The sequence below is a fragment of the Hippopotamus amphibius genome, chromosome 6 (genome assembly GCF_030028045.1).
Source record: "Hippopotamus amphibius kiboko isolate mHipAmp2 chromosome 6, mHipAmp2.hap2, whole genome shotgun sequence".
NCBI classification, from domain to species: Eukaryota; Metazoa; Chordata; class Mammalia; order Artiodactyla; family Hippopotamidae; genus Hippopotamus; species Hippopotamus amphibius.
In genome coordinates, this window is record NC_080191.1 from 154,846,615 (window position 1) to 154,861,909 (window position 15,295).

General features: G+C 39.4%; 2 protein-coding genes and 2 pseudogenes across 2 annotated transcripts in view; 1 reads left to right on the plus strand and 3 right to left on the minus strand.

Annotated features, from left to right (window-relative positions):
- KCNMB3 (potassium calcium-activated channel subfamily M regulatory beta subunit 3) overlaps window positions 1–15,295 on the minus strand; it is a 90,551-nt gene that overhangs the window by 55,292 nt on the left and 19,964 nt on the right. The window contains exon 3 of the mRNA XM_057738270.1: window positions 6,386–6,507. The gene's annotated coding sequence lies outside the window, so the exon portion shown is untranslated. The remainder of the gene's footprint in view (window positions 1–6,385; window positions 6,508–15,295) is intronic.
- Window positions 213–5,657, minus strand: LOC130855003 (40S ribosomal protein S8-like; annotated as a pseudogene).
- On the minus strand, window positions 13,824–14,433 carry LOC130855172 (40S ribosomal protein S23-like). Its single transcript, XM_057738271.1, has one exon. The coding sequence runs from the start codon at window positions 14,369–14,371 to the stop codon at window positions 13,853–13,855; it is 519 nt and encodes a 172-aa protein (XP_057594254.1). The 5' UTR covers window positions 14,372–14,433; the 3' UTR covers window positions 13,824–13,852.
- LOC130855004 (protein CEBPZOS-like) lies at window positions 14,900–15,141 on the plus strand (annotated as a pseudogene).

Sequence of the window (15,295 nt, forward strand, 5' to 3'; positions counted from 1 at the left end):
GGGCATCATCCTTATTTCATAAATGTGCAGATGACTATCTCTACACATTCCCATCAGGTGCATCCCTCACTACACCAAGAGGTTTTCAACTTGGAGAAACTAGTCATGGAAATTCACCTGATGAGATGACTAAGTTTAATTTGAAAGTTCAGTCACAAAGGAAGGAACGGTCTTTTGGGAAACGCTTTCTCCATTCAGAAGCAGGAGACTAATTATAAGAAAACACCTTAGCAGATTGAACTGAGGCATTAACATATTGGGTAAATTAGCATTTCCACCCTGAGGAAGCTCAAAGAAGTTTCAGCTGACCTTTGTGAACTTGGTTAAACTCTGCGAAGACTTTAATCCTACAAAGTCTAAATTAAAGGTTGCTTAGAATAATACACTGTAGACTAACTGAGTGATCCTCAATCCTGGTCTCTCATTTAGAACTACTTGTTGAGTTGTATGTATTTTATTTTACTATTTTTTTAAATTAATTTTATTGGAGTATAGTTGCTATACAATGTCGTGTTACTTTCTGCTGTACACAACATATATACATACACGTCTATATATACATATATACACATCTCCACTCTTTTTTAGATTTCCTTCCCATTTAAGTCACCACAGATCACTGAGTAGAGTTCCCTGTGCTAAATAGTATATTCTCATTAGTTATCTATTTTATACACAGTAGTGTATATATGTCAATCCCAATCTCCCAATTCGCCCCACAGCCCCCTTCCCCCCTTGGGAACCATAAGTCCCTTCTCTGTGTCTATGTCTCTATTTTTTTCCTTGCCAATAAGTTCATCTGTACCATTTTCTAGATTCCACATATAAGTGATATTATACAATATTTGTTTTTCTCTTTCTAACTTACTTCACTCTGTACAACAATCTCTAGGTCCATTCACATCTCTGCAAATGGCACTGTTTTGTTCCTTTTTATGGCTGAGTAATATTCCACTGCATATATGTGCCACATCTTCTTTATTCATCCCTCTGTCAATGGCTTATTTGTTTTATTTTAAAGGCCCTTATCTGAAAGTTCTTTGATGAAACATATTTGAAGTGGGTCACATGTTTATATTTTTAGAAAGCATGATAAATGATTCCTATGCCAACCAGGATTTAGAATCAGAGAACTGAGCTTCAGTGAAGAGATCTGCTTCTAACCAGGTCTGCCATAACTAGCTATTGGGTTATAACTACCCAAAAAGTCCCTTCGGTTTTTTAAGTAAAAATAAGACATATGTTTCATTTTCACCATCAATTTTATTGAACAAAGTATTCACCTTTTCGTTCCACAATCTTCTGCCATTTTTCAGGCAACTTCATAATTCCATCTTCCCAAAACTTTTTATCTTTTTGAGCAAAGAACTGTCCCTGCCTTTTACAGTCTTCCAGGGAACTGAATTTTTTCCATTAAGAGAATTTTGTAAAGACCAAAATAAATGGAAATCCGAAGGTGCAATGTCTGGTGAATATAGAGGATGAATCAGAACTTCCTAGCCAAGCTGTAACAGTTTTTGCCTGGTCATTAAAGAAACATGCAGTCCTGCATTATCCTGATGGGAGATTATACATTTCCTGTTGACTGATTTCGGTTACTTTTTGTCGAGTGCTGCTTTCAGTTGGTCTAACTGGGAGCAGCACTTGCTGGAATTCATCGTTTGGTTTTCTGGAAGGAGGTAATAATAGAGGATTCCCTTCCAATCCCACCATATACACAACATCATCTTCTTTGGATGAAGACCAGGCTTTGGTATATTTGGTGGCGGTTCATTTCGCTTGCCCCACGATCTCTTCCATTCCACATTGTTGTACAGTATCCACTTTTCATCACCCATTACAATTCACTTTTGTTTGTTTTTATAAGTTTATTTATTTATTTATTGGCTGTGCTAGGTCTTCGTTGCTGCACATGGGCTTTCTCTAGTTGCGGTGATCAGGCGCTACTCTTCTTTGCGGTGCGCGGGCTCCTCTTGTTGTGAAGCGTGGGTTCTAGCCACGTGGGCTTCAGTAGTTGCAGTACGTGGGCTCAACAGCTGTGGCTCACAGGCTCTAAAGCGCAGGTTCAATAATTGTGGCACATGGGCTTAGCTGCTCTGTGGCATGTGGGATCTTCCTGGAGCAGGACTTGAACCCGTGTCCCCTGCCCTGGCAGGCAGATTCTTAACCACTGCACCACCTAGGAAGCCCCACAATTTGTTTTTAACACAGAACATTTTCATTATGTTTCAGCAGAGAATCACATGCAGAAATATGGTCAAGGTTTTTTTTGCTTAACTTATGTGGAACCCAAACATCAAAGTGATTCTCATAACCAAGCCGGGGCAAATGATTTTCAGCACTTGATTTGGATATTTTGAGTATGTTGGCTACCTCCCGTATGGTATAACGTTGACTGTTTTCAACTACTGTCTTGATTGGACAGCTATAACCTCAACAAGTCTACCCGACCGTGGAGCACCATCCAACGAGAAATCTCCAGCATGAAACTTCACAAACCACTTTTGACACATTCAATCAGTCGCGGCACCTTTTCCATACACTGCACAAATCCTTTTCTGTGTTTCAGCTGTGTTTTTTTGTTGCTTGTTTGCTCATTTCTGTTCGGTTTGGGTTTTGGTTTTATGTATTTATTTATTGGCTGTGTTGGGTCTTCGTTGCCATGCACAGGCTTCTCAGTGTGGTGGCTTCTCTTGTTGCAGAGCACGGGCTCTAGGCACATGGGCTTCAGCAGCTGCAGCATGTGGGCTCACAGGCTCTAGAGCTCAGGCTCAGTAGTTGTGGTGCATGGGCTTAGTTGCTCCACAGCATGTGGGCTCTTCCTGGTCCAGGGATCAAACCTGTGTCCCCTGCATTGGCAGGCAGATTTTTTTTTTTCAGCTCTTTATTGGGTTATAATTGCTTTACACTGTTGTGCCAGTTTCTGCTGTACAACAAAGTGAATCAGCAATCCCACTACTGGGCATATACCCCGAGAAAACCATAATCCAAAAAGATACATGTAGAAGATCCCTGGTGGCACAGTGGTTAAGAATCCGCCTGCCAGTGCAGGGGACACAGGTTCAATCCCTGGTCCAGGAAGATTCCACATGCGGCAAAGCAACTAAGCCTGTGCACAACTACTGAGCCTGTGCTCTAGAGCCTCAGAGCCACAACTAGTGAGCCCACATGCCACAACTACTGAAACCCATGCCCCTAGAGCCCATGCTCCACAACAACAGAAGCCACCGCAATGAGAAGCCCATGCACCACAATGAAGAGCAGCCCCCGCTTGCCACAACTAGAGAAAGCCCATACACAGCAACAAAGACCCAATGCAGCCAATAAATTAGTTAAATAATTAACTTTTTTTTAAATTTGTCTTAAAAAAAAAAGATACATGTACCACAATGTTCACTGCAGCACTATTTACAATAGCCAGAACATGGAAGCAACCTAAATGCCCATCAACAGATGAATGGATAAAGAAGATGTGGCACATATATACAATGGAATATTTCTCAGCCATAAAAAGGAATGAAATTTAGTTATTTGTAATGAGGTGGATGGACCTAGAGTCTGTCATACAGAGCGAAGTAAGCCAGAAAGAGAAAAACAAATACCATATGCTAACTCACATATATGGCAGGTGGATTCTTAACCACTGTGCTACCAGGGAAGTCCTGTTTTTTGTTTTGTTTTAGAACAATAAACACCTTTATTACATGAGCTAAGATAGGAGGGAAGAGGATTTATTTGCCTTTCCAGGCCTTGATTTTCCTCAGAACTCCAGCTCCCTTCCCTCTAGCACACAGCCATCTGCTTGGCCACACTGGCCTCTTAAAACGACTCATGCAAGAAGCTTGCCCTGCTGGAACTGCTCCTCTAGAAGACTGCCGATTTTGGCATTCTTTTTCCTTTCATCATATTTGTTCTGAATTTTCTTTGATCGTTTTTTGTTTAGAGTCTCTTCCTCCTTAGGAGTCAGCTTGGCTCCCTGCTCGCGGCGCAGGGGCAGGGCAGCGGGACTCGTACCGCTGTCGGTAGGGTGTGCTGTCAGTGAGCACGATGCAGTTCTTCACCAGGGTCTCGGCACAGACCAGTTCACTGTTGGACGCATTGTAGACAACATCAATGATCTTTGTCTTGCATGTGCAACACTCCAAGCCCTGGAGAAGTTCCCCACATTCAATGTCAAGGCCTGATACTTCTTGTTGCCTCCCCACATACAGACTGTGTGTATGCGACGGGGGCCAATCTTGGTGTTGGCAGCGGGGCATCCCAGCTCATACTTCCACTTCTCGTGGGGTTTTCCTTTGCCCCTGGTCTTGTGACGCTTGTGCCAGCTGTCCCGAGAGATGCCTATGTGTGGAAGTGGGGGGACGGGAGTCTGAGCCAGGGAGCCCGGGGCCAGGACCCGCCAGCACAACACCCCACGCCACCGGCTGCACGTCAGCTGCGTTTTTACCTTTCTTGAAATAATAAAGCATAATATGCCGGAAATGTTGCTTTTATTCTTCCATCTTCACTACTAAAATGGCAACACAAAAATTCACCAATTTTGATAAGTCTTATTTTAAATGCACACTGATATGGCAGCTGTCACATACAATCTAACAAAACTGTTTCAAAAAAAGTTAAAGACAACTAAGTGCTACTAGAACCATCTTACAGAAAAAAAAAAAAAAGGAAACTTTTGGCCCACCCAATACTTTAATTTTCAGCAATTCCCTGAAGTTTATCTGAGCCTCCGTTCCTTGGTAAGAAAAGGGGGACAGTAGTGACCATAACTACCGATGTCTCATGTGAGAGAAAAAAACTGGCTTTCCAGATTTTATAAAAGTGCTCCAGGGACTTCCCTGGTGGCGCAGTGGTTAAGAATCCGCCTGCCAATGCAGGCGACACCAGTTCAAGCCCTGGTCCGGGAAGATCCCACATGCCGCGGAGCAACCAAGCCCGTGCACCACAACTACTGAGCCTGTGCTCTAGAGCCTGTGAGCCACAACTATTGAGCCCTTGTGCCACAACTACTGAAGCCCGCATGCCTAGAGCCCGTGCTCTGCAACGAGAAGACACTACAATGAGGAATAGCCCCCACTCACCACAATTAAAGAAAGCCTGTGCACAGCAAAAAAGACCCAACACAGCCAATAAAATTAATTAATTAATTTTAAAAAAAGAATGTATCTTGTGGTGTGAGAGGCTGTTTTACTAACCTCTCCCCTGTCAGTAAGTTACAGTCAGAGATGGATTTTCAGTAAAAACAAACAAACAAACAAAAAAACCTTTCCTTGGCTCCTTGCTATGAACAATAACACATTTTTTATATAGCTGACTCCTGTTAGGAAAGAGAACGTAACTGAACCACACCAGCATGTCTCTATTAGCTATCTAGGTGCCTACTTGACCTCTCCATTTGGAGGTCTAAACTATCTCAAACAGAACACATCTGAAAGAGAATTTCTGATCTCCCCTTCCCAAACTGCTGCTCCCACTAATCATTTCCATTTCAGAATGTACATGTGTGTGCATGTGCGTGTGTGTGATTTATTACAAGGAATTAGCTTATTTGACTATGAAGCCTGTCTAAGCAAGTCCAAAACCCATGGGACAGGCAGTCAGGAAGGGAAGAATGGGCAGGCTCACACTTCAAACTTCACAGGCACAACTGAAGGCATTATGTTCTCTCTCTTTCTTTTTACTTTATTTTTAAAAATTTTTGGCCACACCACAGGGCATGCGAGATCTTATTTCCCTGACCAGGGATCAAACCTGTGCCCTCTGCAGTGGAAGTGCAGAATCTTAATGCACCAATAATCAAGTCAGTCCACGGACATTCCATGCTCCCTGCCATCCCTGGCATTTGGTATTGTCAAACACTGGAACAATATCCTCAAAAAACCTACTCAAAGAGGTTTCTGAGTCTATCCCCCTCACTTTCTCCTGGGCCACAGACTTTAGTAAGGTAGTTTAAGTCAATGAATTTGGCTGTCCCCAGACAGAGATATTCTTTTTCACATGTGATTTGCATTGCATGGATAGAGAGGGCCACACTAGACCAAAAATTTTCCTATTGCAGTTAATTTGCCTCTCTGAATTATTCACATGGCTCGCTTGGCTCCTAACTGCATAAGATACTGTTGATCTTTTTCTTTATAACCCATGAGTTGTGGGATTTTTTTTCCCTATAAGATTCTTATCCTAAAATACTTTGAGTTTAAAAAAAAAGAAAAAACTTCTAACACATTTTTCTCTCTTGAAACACAATTAATTTAAGATACAGAATGCTTAACAATATCTCTAAGGAAAGAATTTTTTACTGAGATATAATTGACATATAATACTGTATTAGTTTTGGGAGTACAACATAACAATTCAAAACATGTAAATATTGCAAAATGATTACCACAATAAGTCTGGTTAAAACGCATCATGGGACTTCCCTGGTGGTCCAGCGGTTAAGATTCTGTGCTTCCACTGCAGAGGGCACAGGATTCAGTCCCTGGTTGGGAACTAAGATCCCACATGCTGTGTGGTGCGCCAAAAAAAAAAAAAAATCCATCACAATGCATAGTTATAAATTTTTCCTTATGATAAAAACTTTTAAGATCTACTCTCTTAGCAACTTTCAAATATACAGTACAGTATTATTAACTATAGTCATTTAAGTCCCCAGGACTTATTTCTTTTATAACAGGAAATTTATACCTTTTTACTACCTTTACTATTTCTCCCACCCTTCAATCTTCTCACATGTAAAGAGAGAATAATAATATATATCTTATAGCATTATTAAGAGGTTTAAAAGAGTACAATGTCTAGCATTTGGTAGGTGCATAATAATGATAACTGTTACTAATAAATTATTTTTGCAGAATTGCAATTTTATTTTATTTATTTTTTTCCTGGCCATACTGTGTGGCGTGTGGGATCTTAGTTCCCCAACCAGGGATCAAACCTGTGCCCTCTGCACTGGACCATCAGGGAAGTCCCAGAATTTGCAATTTTAGAAATCTTTGATGCATATGAGAATTATCTGGGAAACTTTTAAAAGTTGTTGATGCCTGCACTTCACCCCTGAGATCTATTTACTTAGTCTGGAGCCTGGGCTTTTTAAAAGTTTTTACACAGTTTAGATACATGATTATTCATAGTAGATTCCTTTCCGATATGCAAAACAGGAAGCATGCAAACTGCCTAGCAAAGCATGAGTGATTACACAAACTGTGGTATCTCCATAACATGGAATATCACTCAGCAATAAAAAGGAACAATCTACTGATAATGGAATGGACCTCAAGGGCATCATGCTGAGTGAAACAAAGCCAATCTCAAAAGGCTACCACTCAAAAGGACTATACAGTACTACCCGAGGTAATCGATCAAAATGTAAGACACGACACCATAAAACTCCTAGAATAAAACAGGCAAAACATCCTTTGACATACATCTTAGCAATATCTTCTTAGATCAGTTTCCCACGGCAAAATAAATAAAAGTAAAAGTAAACAAATGAAACCTAATCAAACAAAAGTTTTTGCACAGCAAAGGAAACCATCAACAAAACAAAAAACAACCTATGGAATGGGAGAAAATATTTGCAAATGATGTGACTGACAAGCGGTTAATATAAAAATCTTATGATTTGTATGGAAACCACAAAAGACCCCGAAGAGCCAAAGCAATCTTGAGAAGGAAAAATGGAGTTGGTGGAATTAGGCTTCCTGACTTCAAACTATACTATAAGGCCACAGTGATCAAGACAGTATGGTACTGGTACAAAAATAGAAAGAAAGATCAATGGAACAGAATAGAGAACTCAGAGATAAACCCAAGTACATATGGGCAGCTTATCTTTGACAAAGGAGGCAAGAATATATAATGGAAAAAAGACAGCCTCTTCAATAAGTGGTGCTGGGAAAATTGGACAGCAACATGTAAAAGAATGAAATTAGAACACTTCCTAACACCGTACACAAAAATAAACTCCAAATGGATTAAAGACCTACATGTAAGGCCAGACACTATCAAACTCCTAGAGGAAAACATAGGCAGAACACTCTATGACATACATCAAAGCAAGAGGCTTTTGACCCACCTCCTAGAATAATGGAAATAAAATCAAGAATAAACAAATGGGACCTAATGAAACTTAAAAGCTTTTGCACAGTGAAAGAATCCATAAACAAGACAAGAAGACAACCCTCAGAATGGGAGAAAATACTTGCCAACAAAGCAATGGACAAAGGATTAATCTCTAAAATATACAAGCAGCTCATGAAGCTTAATACCAAAAAAGCAAATAACCCAATCCACAAATGGGCAGAAGACCTAAATAGACATTTCTCCAAAGAAGACATACAGAAGGCTAACAAACACATGAAAAGATGCTCAACATCACTAATTATTAGAGAAATGCAGGTCAAAGCCACAATGAGGTATCACCTCACACCCGTCAGAATGGCCATCATCAAAAAATCTAGAGACAATAAATGTTGGAGAGGGTGTGAAAAAAAGGGAACTCTCCTGCACTGTTGGTGGGATTGTAAGCTGGTACAGCCACTCTGTAAAACAATTTGGAGGTTCCTTAAAAAACTAAAAATAGAACTACCATATGACCCAGTAATCCCACTACTGGGCATATACCCAGAGAAAATCATGATCCAAAAAGAAACAAGTAGCATAATGTTCATTGCAGCACTATTTACAATAGCCAGGACATGGAAACAACCTAGATGCCCATCAACAGATGAATGGATAAAGCAGATGTGGCACATATATACAATGGAATATTACTCAGACATAAAAAGGAATGAAATTGAACTATATGTCATGAGGTGGATGGACCTAGAGTCTGTCATACAGAGTGAAGTAAGCCAGAAAGAGAAAAACAAATACTGTATGCTAACACATATATATGGGATCTGAAGAAATGGTACTGATGAACCCAGTGACAGGCAAGAGTGGAGATACAGAAGTAGAGACTGGACTTGAGAACACGGGGCTGGGGTAAGGGGCAAAGGGGAAGTTGGGATGAGGTGAGAGAGTAGCATAGACATATTTACACTACCAGCTGTAAAATAGATAGCTAGTGGGAAGTTGCTGTATAACAAAAGGAGATCAACTTCATGGGAGATGCCTTGGAGGGCCAGGATGGGGAGGGTGGGGGGGAGTCGCGGGAGGGAGGGGATATGGGAATATGTGTGTAGATGCAGCTGATTCACTTTGGTGTACCTCAGAGACAGGTACAAGAGTGTAAAGCAAATATATTCCAATAAAGAGTTTAAAAAATATATATATATACAAAAAAACTCATACAACTCAATAACAAACAACCACCCAATCAAAAAATGGGCAGTAGACCGAAATAGATATTTGTCCAAAGATGACACAGATAACCAATGAAAAGGCACATGAAAAGAGGCTCAACATCACTAATTATTATAGAAATGCAAATCAAAACCACAGTGAGGTATCACCTCACATTGGTCAGAATGGCCATCATCAAAAAGTCTACAGGAACTTCCTAGGTGGTGCAGTGGTTTGCTTGCCAACGCAGGGGACATGGGTTCGATCCCTGCTCCAGAAAGATCCCACGTGCCTTGGAGCGGCTAAGCCCACGTGCCACAATTATTGAGCTTGTGTACCGCAGCTACTGAAGCCTGCGTGTCTAGAGCCTGTGCTCCAAAACAAGAGAAGCCACCACAATGAAGAACCTGCACATCACAATGGAGAGTACCCCCTGCTCACCGCAACTAGAGAAAGCACCTGTGTAGCAATGAAGACCCAACACAGCCAATAAATTAATTAATTTTAAAAAATTTGATGTTTAAAAAGTCTACAAACAATAAATGCTGGAGAAGGTGTGGAAAAAAGGGAACCCTTATACACTGCTGATGGGAATGTAAATTGATACAGTCACTGTGGAGATTCCTCAAAAAACTAAAATAGAACTACCATATGATCCAGCAACTCCAGTCCTGGGTATATATCCAAAGAAAAAAACACTAATTTGAAAAGATACACACACCCCAGTGTTCATAATAACATTTAAAATTGCCAAGATATGGATGTAAGTGTCCACCAAAGGATGAATGGATAATGAAGATATGGTTCATATATAAAATATATATAAATTTATATATATATACACACACACAATGGAATACTACTCAACCATAAAAAAGAATGAAATGTTGCCATTTGCAACAACACGGATGGACCTGGAGGGTATTATGAAGAAATAAGTCAGACAGAGAAAGACAAATACTATATGATATCACATATGTGGAATCTAAAAAAATAAAACAAACTAATGAATATAACAAAACAGAAACAGACTCAGAGTACAAACTAGTGGTTATCAGTGGAAAGAGGGAAGGAGAAAGAGGCAATATTGGGGCAGAGGATTAAGAGGTACAAACTACTGTGTATGAAACACATAAGCTACAAGGATATACTGTACAGCAGAGGGAATATAGCCAATACTTCATAATAAACTTAAATGGAGTATAACCTTAAAAAATAAAATTTCAAGAGGGAAAAATATTGCATAGAACTACACACAGGCACAAGAATGCACAAATGAGTGCAAATAAAAAACTGGTTAAATCTGAATAAGGTCTGTGGATTGCACCTTTTGATACTATACTATAATTATCTAAGATGGTACTGTGGGGAAGACGGGGTGAAAGGTACAAAGGGCTTCTCTGCACTGTTTTTGCAATATCCTGTGAATTTATAATTATTTCAAAGTAAGTTTAAAAAAAAACTCTTTTGCATGCAACAACTTGGATAGATTTTAAGGGCATTATGCAGAATGAGGAAAACAATCTCAAAAGGCCATATATTGTACGATTCCATGTATATAAAATTCTCAAAATGAAAAAAATATAGAAATGGAGATGAGTGATTTTCAGAGGTTAAATGTTAAGTGGGGGGAAGGGGGTACATAAGATTTTAAGGAGGTATCATAAGGGGGATCTTTATGGTTATGGAATAATTCTGTATTTTGATTGCTGTTATGGTGATAGAAATGTCCATAGGTGATAAAATGCCATAGGGCAATACAAACACATTGTATCAATTTCATGGTTTGGATATTGCAGTAAATTTAACAAAAAAATGTAACCACAGGGAGAAACTGAGTGATGGATACATAGAACCTCTCTATACTGTTTGCAACTTCCCTGTGAATCTGTATTTCAAAATAGTTCTTAAAAAAAATAAGACTTCCAGGAGATTTATATGCATACACTTTTGTGGAAATACTCTTTTTGTTAACTCAGAAATATTAAATGAGGAGGAATAGAATTATGATTTGCTCAAATTGTTAGTTAACAATCTAGTCACCTGGGGAGCTAATTTTTCTTTTTTTTTAAGCCCAGGCTCCAGACTAAATTAGATTCTGACACAATGATTCTCAGATTCCAGGACCTGAGATTTTTCACTTATAACAAGATCTCAGGTGAGTAGCAAAAGCCAACTACTGCCAAGAAGGGAGCACCACTACACTGAAAAGATGTAGTACCACATAAGTAGATGCTTTTGTTAATATGTATAAGAAAATTGGTCATTAATCTACTTGTTTTCTTTTATCGCCTCACCAAATTAGTAATAGCAACTGTTAACACTGGAAAGCATTATGAGGTTCCAAGTTGTTCTCAAAAATGAAATACATTTGCAAACACAAGTAAATAAAATCTTTACAAATATTTCCATAATCACCAAGTATATCTGCATTGGGAGGAAGTTTCCTAAAGGCACTAAACTAGCCTTGGAGAACCATGGAGAGAAAAGTGTAAGCCACCCTCATACTAACTGGAGGTGGGAGGAAGAATCCTTTGCTCTAAATCAGCCAAGCTATGAGAATAATGAGAACTGCTAGGGGCCATCTCTAGCTAAGATGTGTCTGCTAGTAGTCATACCCTCCCTAACCCCTCCATTCCCCTGCCCTTCACGCCACACCCATAACCCTGATCCACAGTGAGCAAAACGAATCAGACACACAGAGAGAAAAAGGAGAGAGAGAAATTGTTTCATGGTTCTAGTCATTTCCACCTACCCACCTTCCTTTCTCAGTTATCATGATTTTTAAAACAATGTTTTACTTATACCAAAGTAACATGTGCACATATTTTTCTTAAGTTAAATCATTTTATTAGGCTTCTAATGCACAACAGCAGTCTCTTGCTTCAGCCCTCCCCATACCCAGTTTCTGGCCCACATGGCAATCTAACCCTTTTGGATCTGATGCTTTCCTATGTATTTTTTATAGCTTCTTTTTCCCCCTGTGTATTTCTAAACAGCATGATTATAGGGGAACTTCATTTTTCAAAGTCAGTTATCTTTCATTGGCATCTTAGTCGATCAAAAGTGTTTAGATCTCTCATACCTCCATCTATTTCCGGGGAACAACTTCCCTCCACCACACACACACACACACACACACACACACACACACACACACACAAACACACACACACCCCCATACAGTTGTTTTGGTTTTGGTTTTGGTTAAACGAATATTTAGTATTTATATAACAACTTTGTAAATAACTATTACTCTCACCTGAGCCATTTCCTTTCTCATGCACTTTTAATTTTCCCTGGAAGTTAATAAATGCTTCATTTGGCTTAATTTTCTAATTCCTTTCAAGTTCTGTGCCAGAACTGCTTTAAAAAATAGCAGGTACTCTACTGGATTAACTATTTGCTTAATTTTTAAGTGTAGACATCTCTGCAATGCTCCACTTCCCTGCTCTAATTTAGGTTATTTTTATTCTAGGCCTGCTACAATACTGTGTTCTAGGAATTATTTTCCCATCATCCTGGGAATTCACACCTTTCTCTTATGTTGTGTTCCCTATTTACTGAGGTTCCTATATTCCTTCCTTGATTCACTCCTTTATTTTAATGGAGTACATTCTCCAGAGCTTTCTGAAGAAGAGCACATTGGCATAAGGATTCTGAAGTCTTTCGTGTCTTCTACCCTCACATTTGATTGGAAGTATGGTAGGTATAGAATGTTAGACTGGATTTCAGTTTTCCTGGGAATTTTGAAGGCATTGCTTTATTGTGGTCCAACTTTCCTCTCCTTTGTATGTGATCTGTTGCCCCTCCCCAACCCTAGAGTTTTAGAATCTTCTCTTTAACAATAATATTCTAAAACCTCACACTGCTTTTTGTTTGTTTCATTCATTTTGCTAGGCATCCAGTGACCACTTTCAATCTGGAGACTCATGCACTTTTCTGAGACATCTTTATTTTTTCCCTTATTTCCTCTCTTTTCTATTCTTTTTGGAACTCCTTTACTTGAATATTGGACCTGCTCAAATGATTCTATTTCCTTGTTTTCTCTTCTTATTCAGTTCTCTTTTTTTCTACTGTGAAGATGTCTTCATTTTTTTTGTACAGCACTAGGAAATATAGCCATTATTTTATAATAACTTTAAATGGAGTATAATCTATAAAAATATTGGGGACCTCCCTGGTGGTCCAGTGGTTAGGACTCTGCACATCCAATGCAGGAGGCACAGGTTCAATCCCTGGTCAGGAAACTAAGATCCCACATGCTGTGTGGTACGCAAAAAAAAAAAAAAAAAGTCTTATAAAAACATTGAATCACTATGTTGTACTCCTGAAACTAATACTGTAAATAAACTATACTTCAATAAAAAATTTAATTTTTACTTTAACTAATACCTTTTTAATTTCCAAACACTCTTCCTTGACTGTTGAATATTCGTTTTTAGAGCATTTTTTCTCATTTCATAGATTCAATATCATCTTTTGCTCCTTGCATTATCTCTTTTCTTCTAAATTTTTGTTTGTTTTTGGCATGTGAAAATTTATTACTATCGTGCTTTCATCATCAAAACTTATGATCTTGTCTTTGTATAAGCCAAAAGAGAGACACTGGCCACTTTGACAACCTTAAAGCAGACTCCAGGAATGTCACCAACATTTGCAACCAAATCCAGCAACCAGAACTTCCATCATTTTCCTCAGTAAAATTCAAACAACCATCATTGGGTACAGAGGCTGTGATTTTTTTGCCACTCTTGATTAGCTGAACCCTGACACACTTTCTGATGGCAGAATTTGGTTGTTTGGCCTCAACCCCTACTTTTTCAAGCACAATTCCCTTGGCATGAGAAGCACCTCCGAAAGCGTTGGCCTTCAGGGCTGTGTCCAAACGGGCTTTCCTGTACTGTTTATCATGCCATTTCTGGTGGCTATGGAGCTTCTTGGCAGTATGAAGACCAAGACACTTGCCCACCCTGCCGGCACCACGGGCCTGAGCGAAAGAGAGAAGCAGCACAGGGTAAATTTTTTTAATGTTTATATTATTTTTTTCTTTCATGTTAAGTGCTTTTCCCAAATCTCTCATGGGTGCTGTCCATATTTAAGAGTAAAGCATGAAAAAGCTAGTTGGAAGCTAAGTGTGGGCTTCACAATAAGGCAATCAGGCTGGGACACAGCTGTTTCCCTGGATGCCCACCTTCCCTACTGCCAACATCTGTAAATTTTTTTCCTGGATTAACTGGTTTCCCAAGAGAATAAGTGTCCCATTTCTAAGCCTGAAAATCAGTCTTCTGACAGCTGTGTGAGGGAAAGAGGCTGGAGTCTAACCATTAACTCTGCAAACTTTCCTTCCCACTCTCAGTTGGACCTCCCTTCCCTTTGCTCTCTCTCATATCTCCAAATCCAGTCTCTGAGTCAACCTCTCTAAAGAGTAAACTTCCAATCTTTTATTGGCCCAGTGAATTGGAGCCTGGCTACGTAGAGAAGAGAAAAAATTCTAGAGGCTTGTCTTAGTCCACTCAGGCTGCTATAACAAAGATACTCTAAACTGAATGCCTTAAACAACAAACATTTATTTCTCACATTTCTGGAGGTTGGGAAGTCTGAGATCAAGATGCCAGCAGATCCCTGCAAGTACATACTTCAGGATGGAGGCACTAGGGATCCACTGGCAAAGAAGATCTTTAAAGGAGTTTTAGCAGCTGAACTTGTGGGCATTTTTGGAGACAAACATTTCAGACAATGTGCAAGAAATTCCCTTTCATCTTGGAAGTTTATTACAAATCCGTTCAACACTCTAGAATGTACAGAATCAGAGAGCAAGATCAAGAAAAGTGGCTGAACAGCAAAAATTAGGAATTTGACCATCAATCAAGGTTTGCCCTATTTCACGGCAAGATTAAAATTCCAAAGTTGACATGGATGGATTTTAATATATTTAAGGTTAAGTGTAAATTCTAATTAAGTCAGAGGTTGTGTTCTTTGGACTGTGAAGAAACTGCTGGAAGGT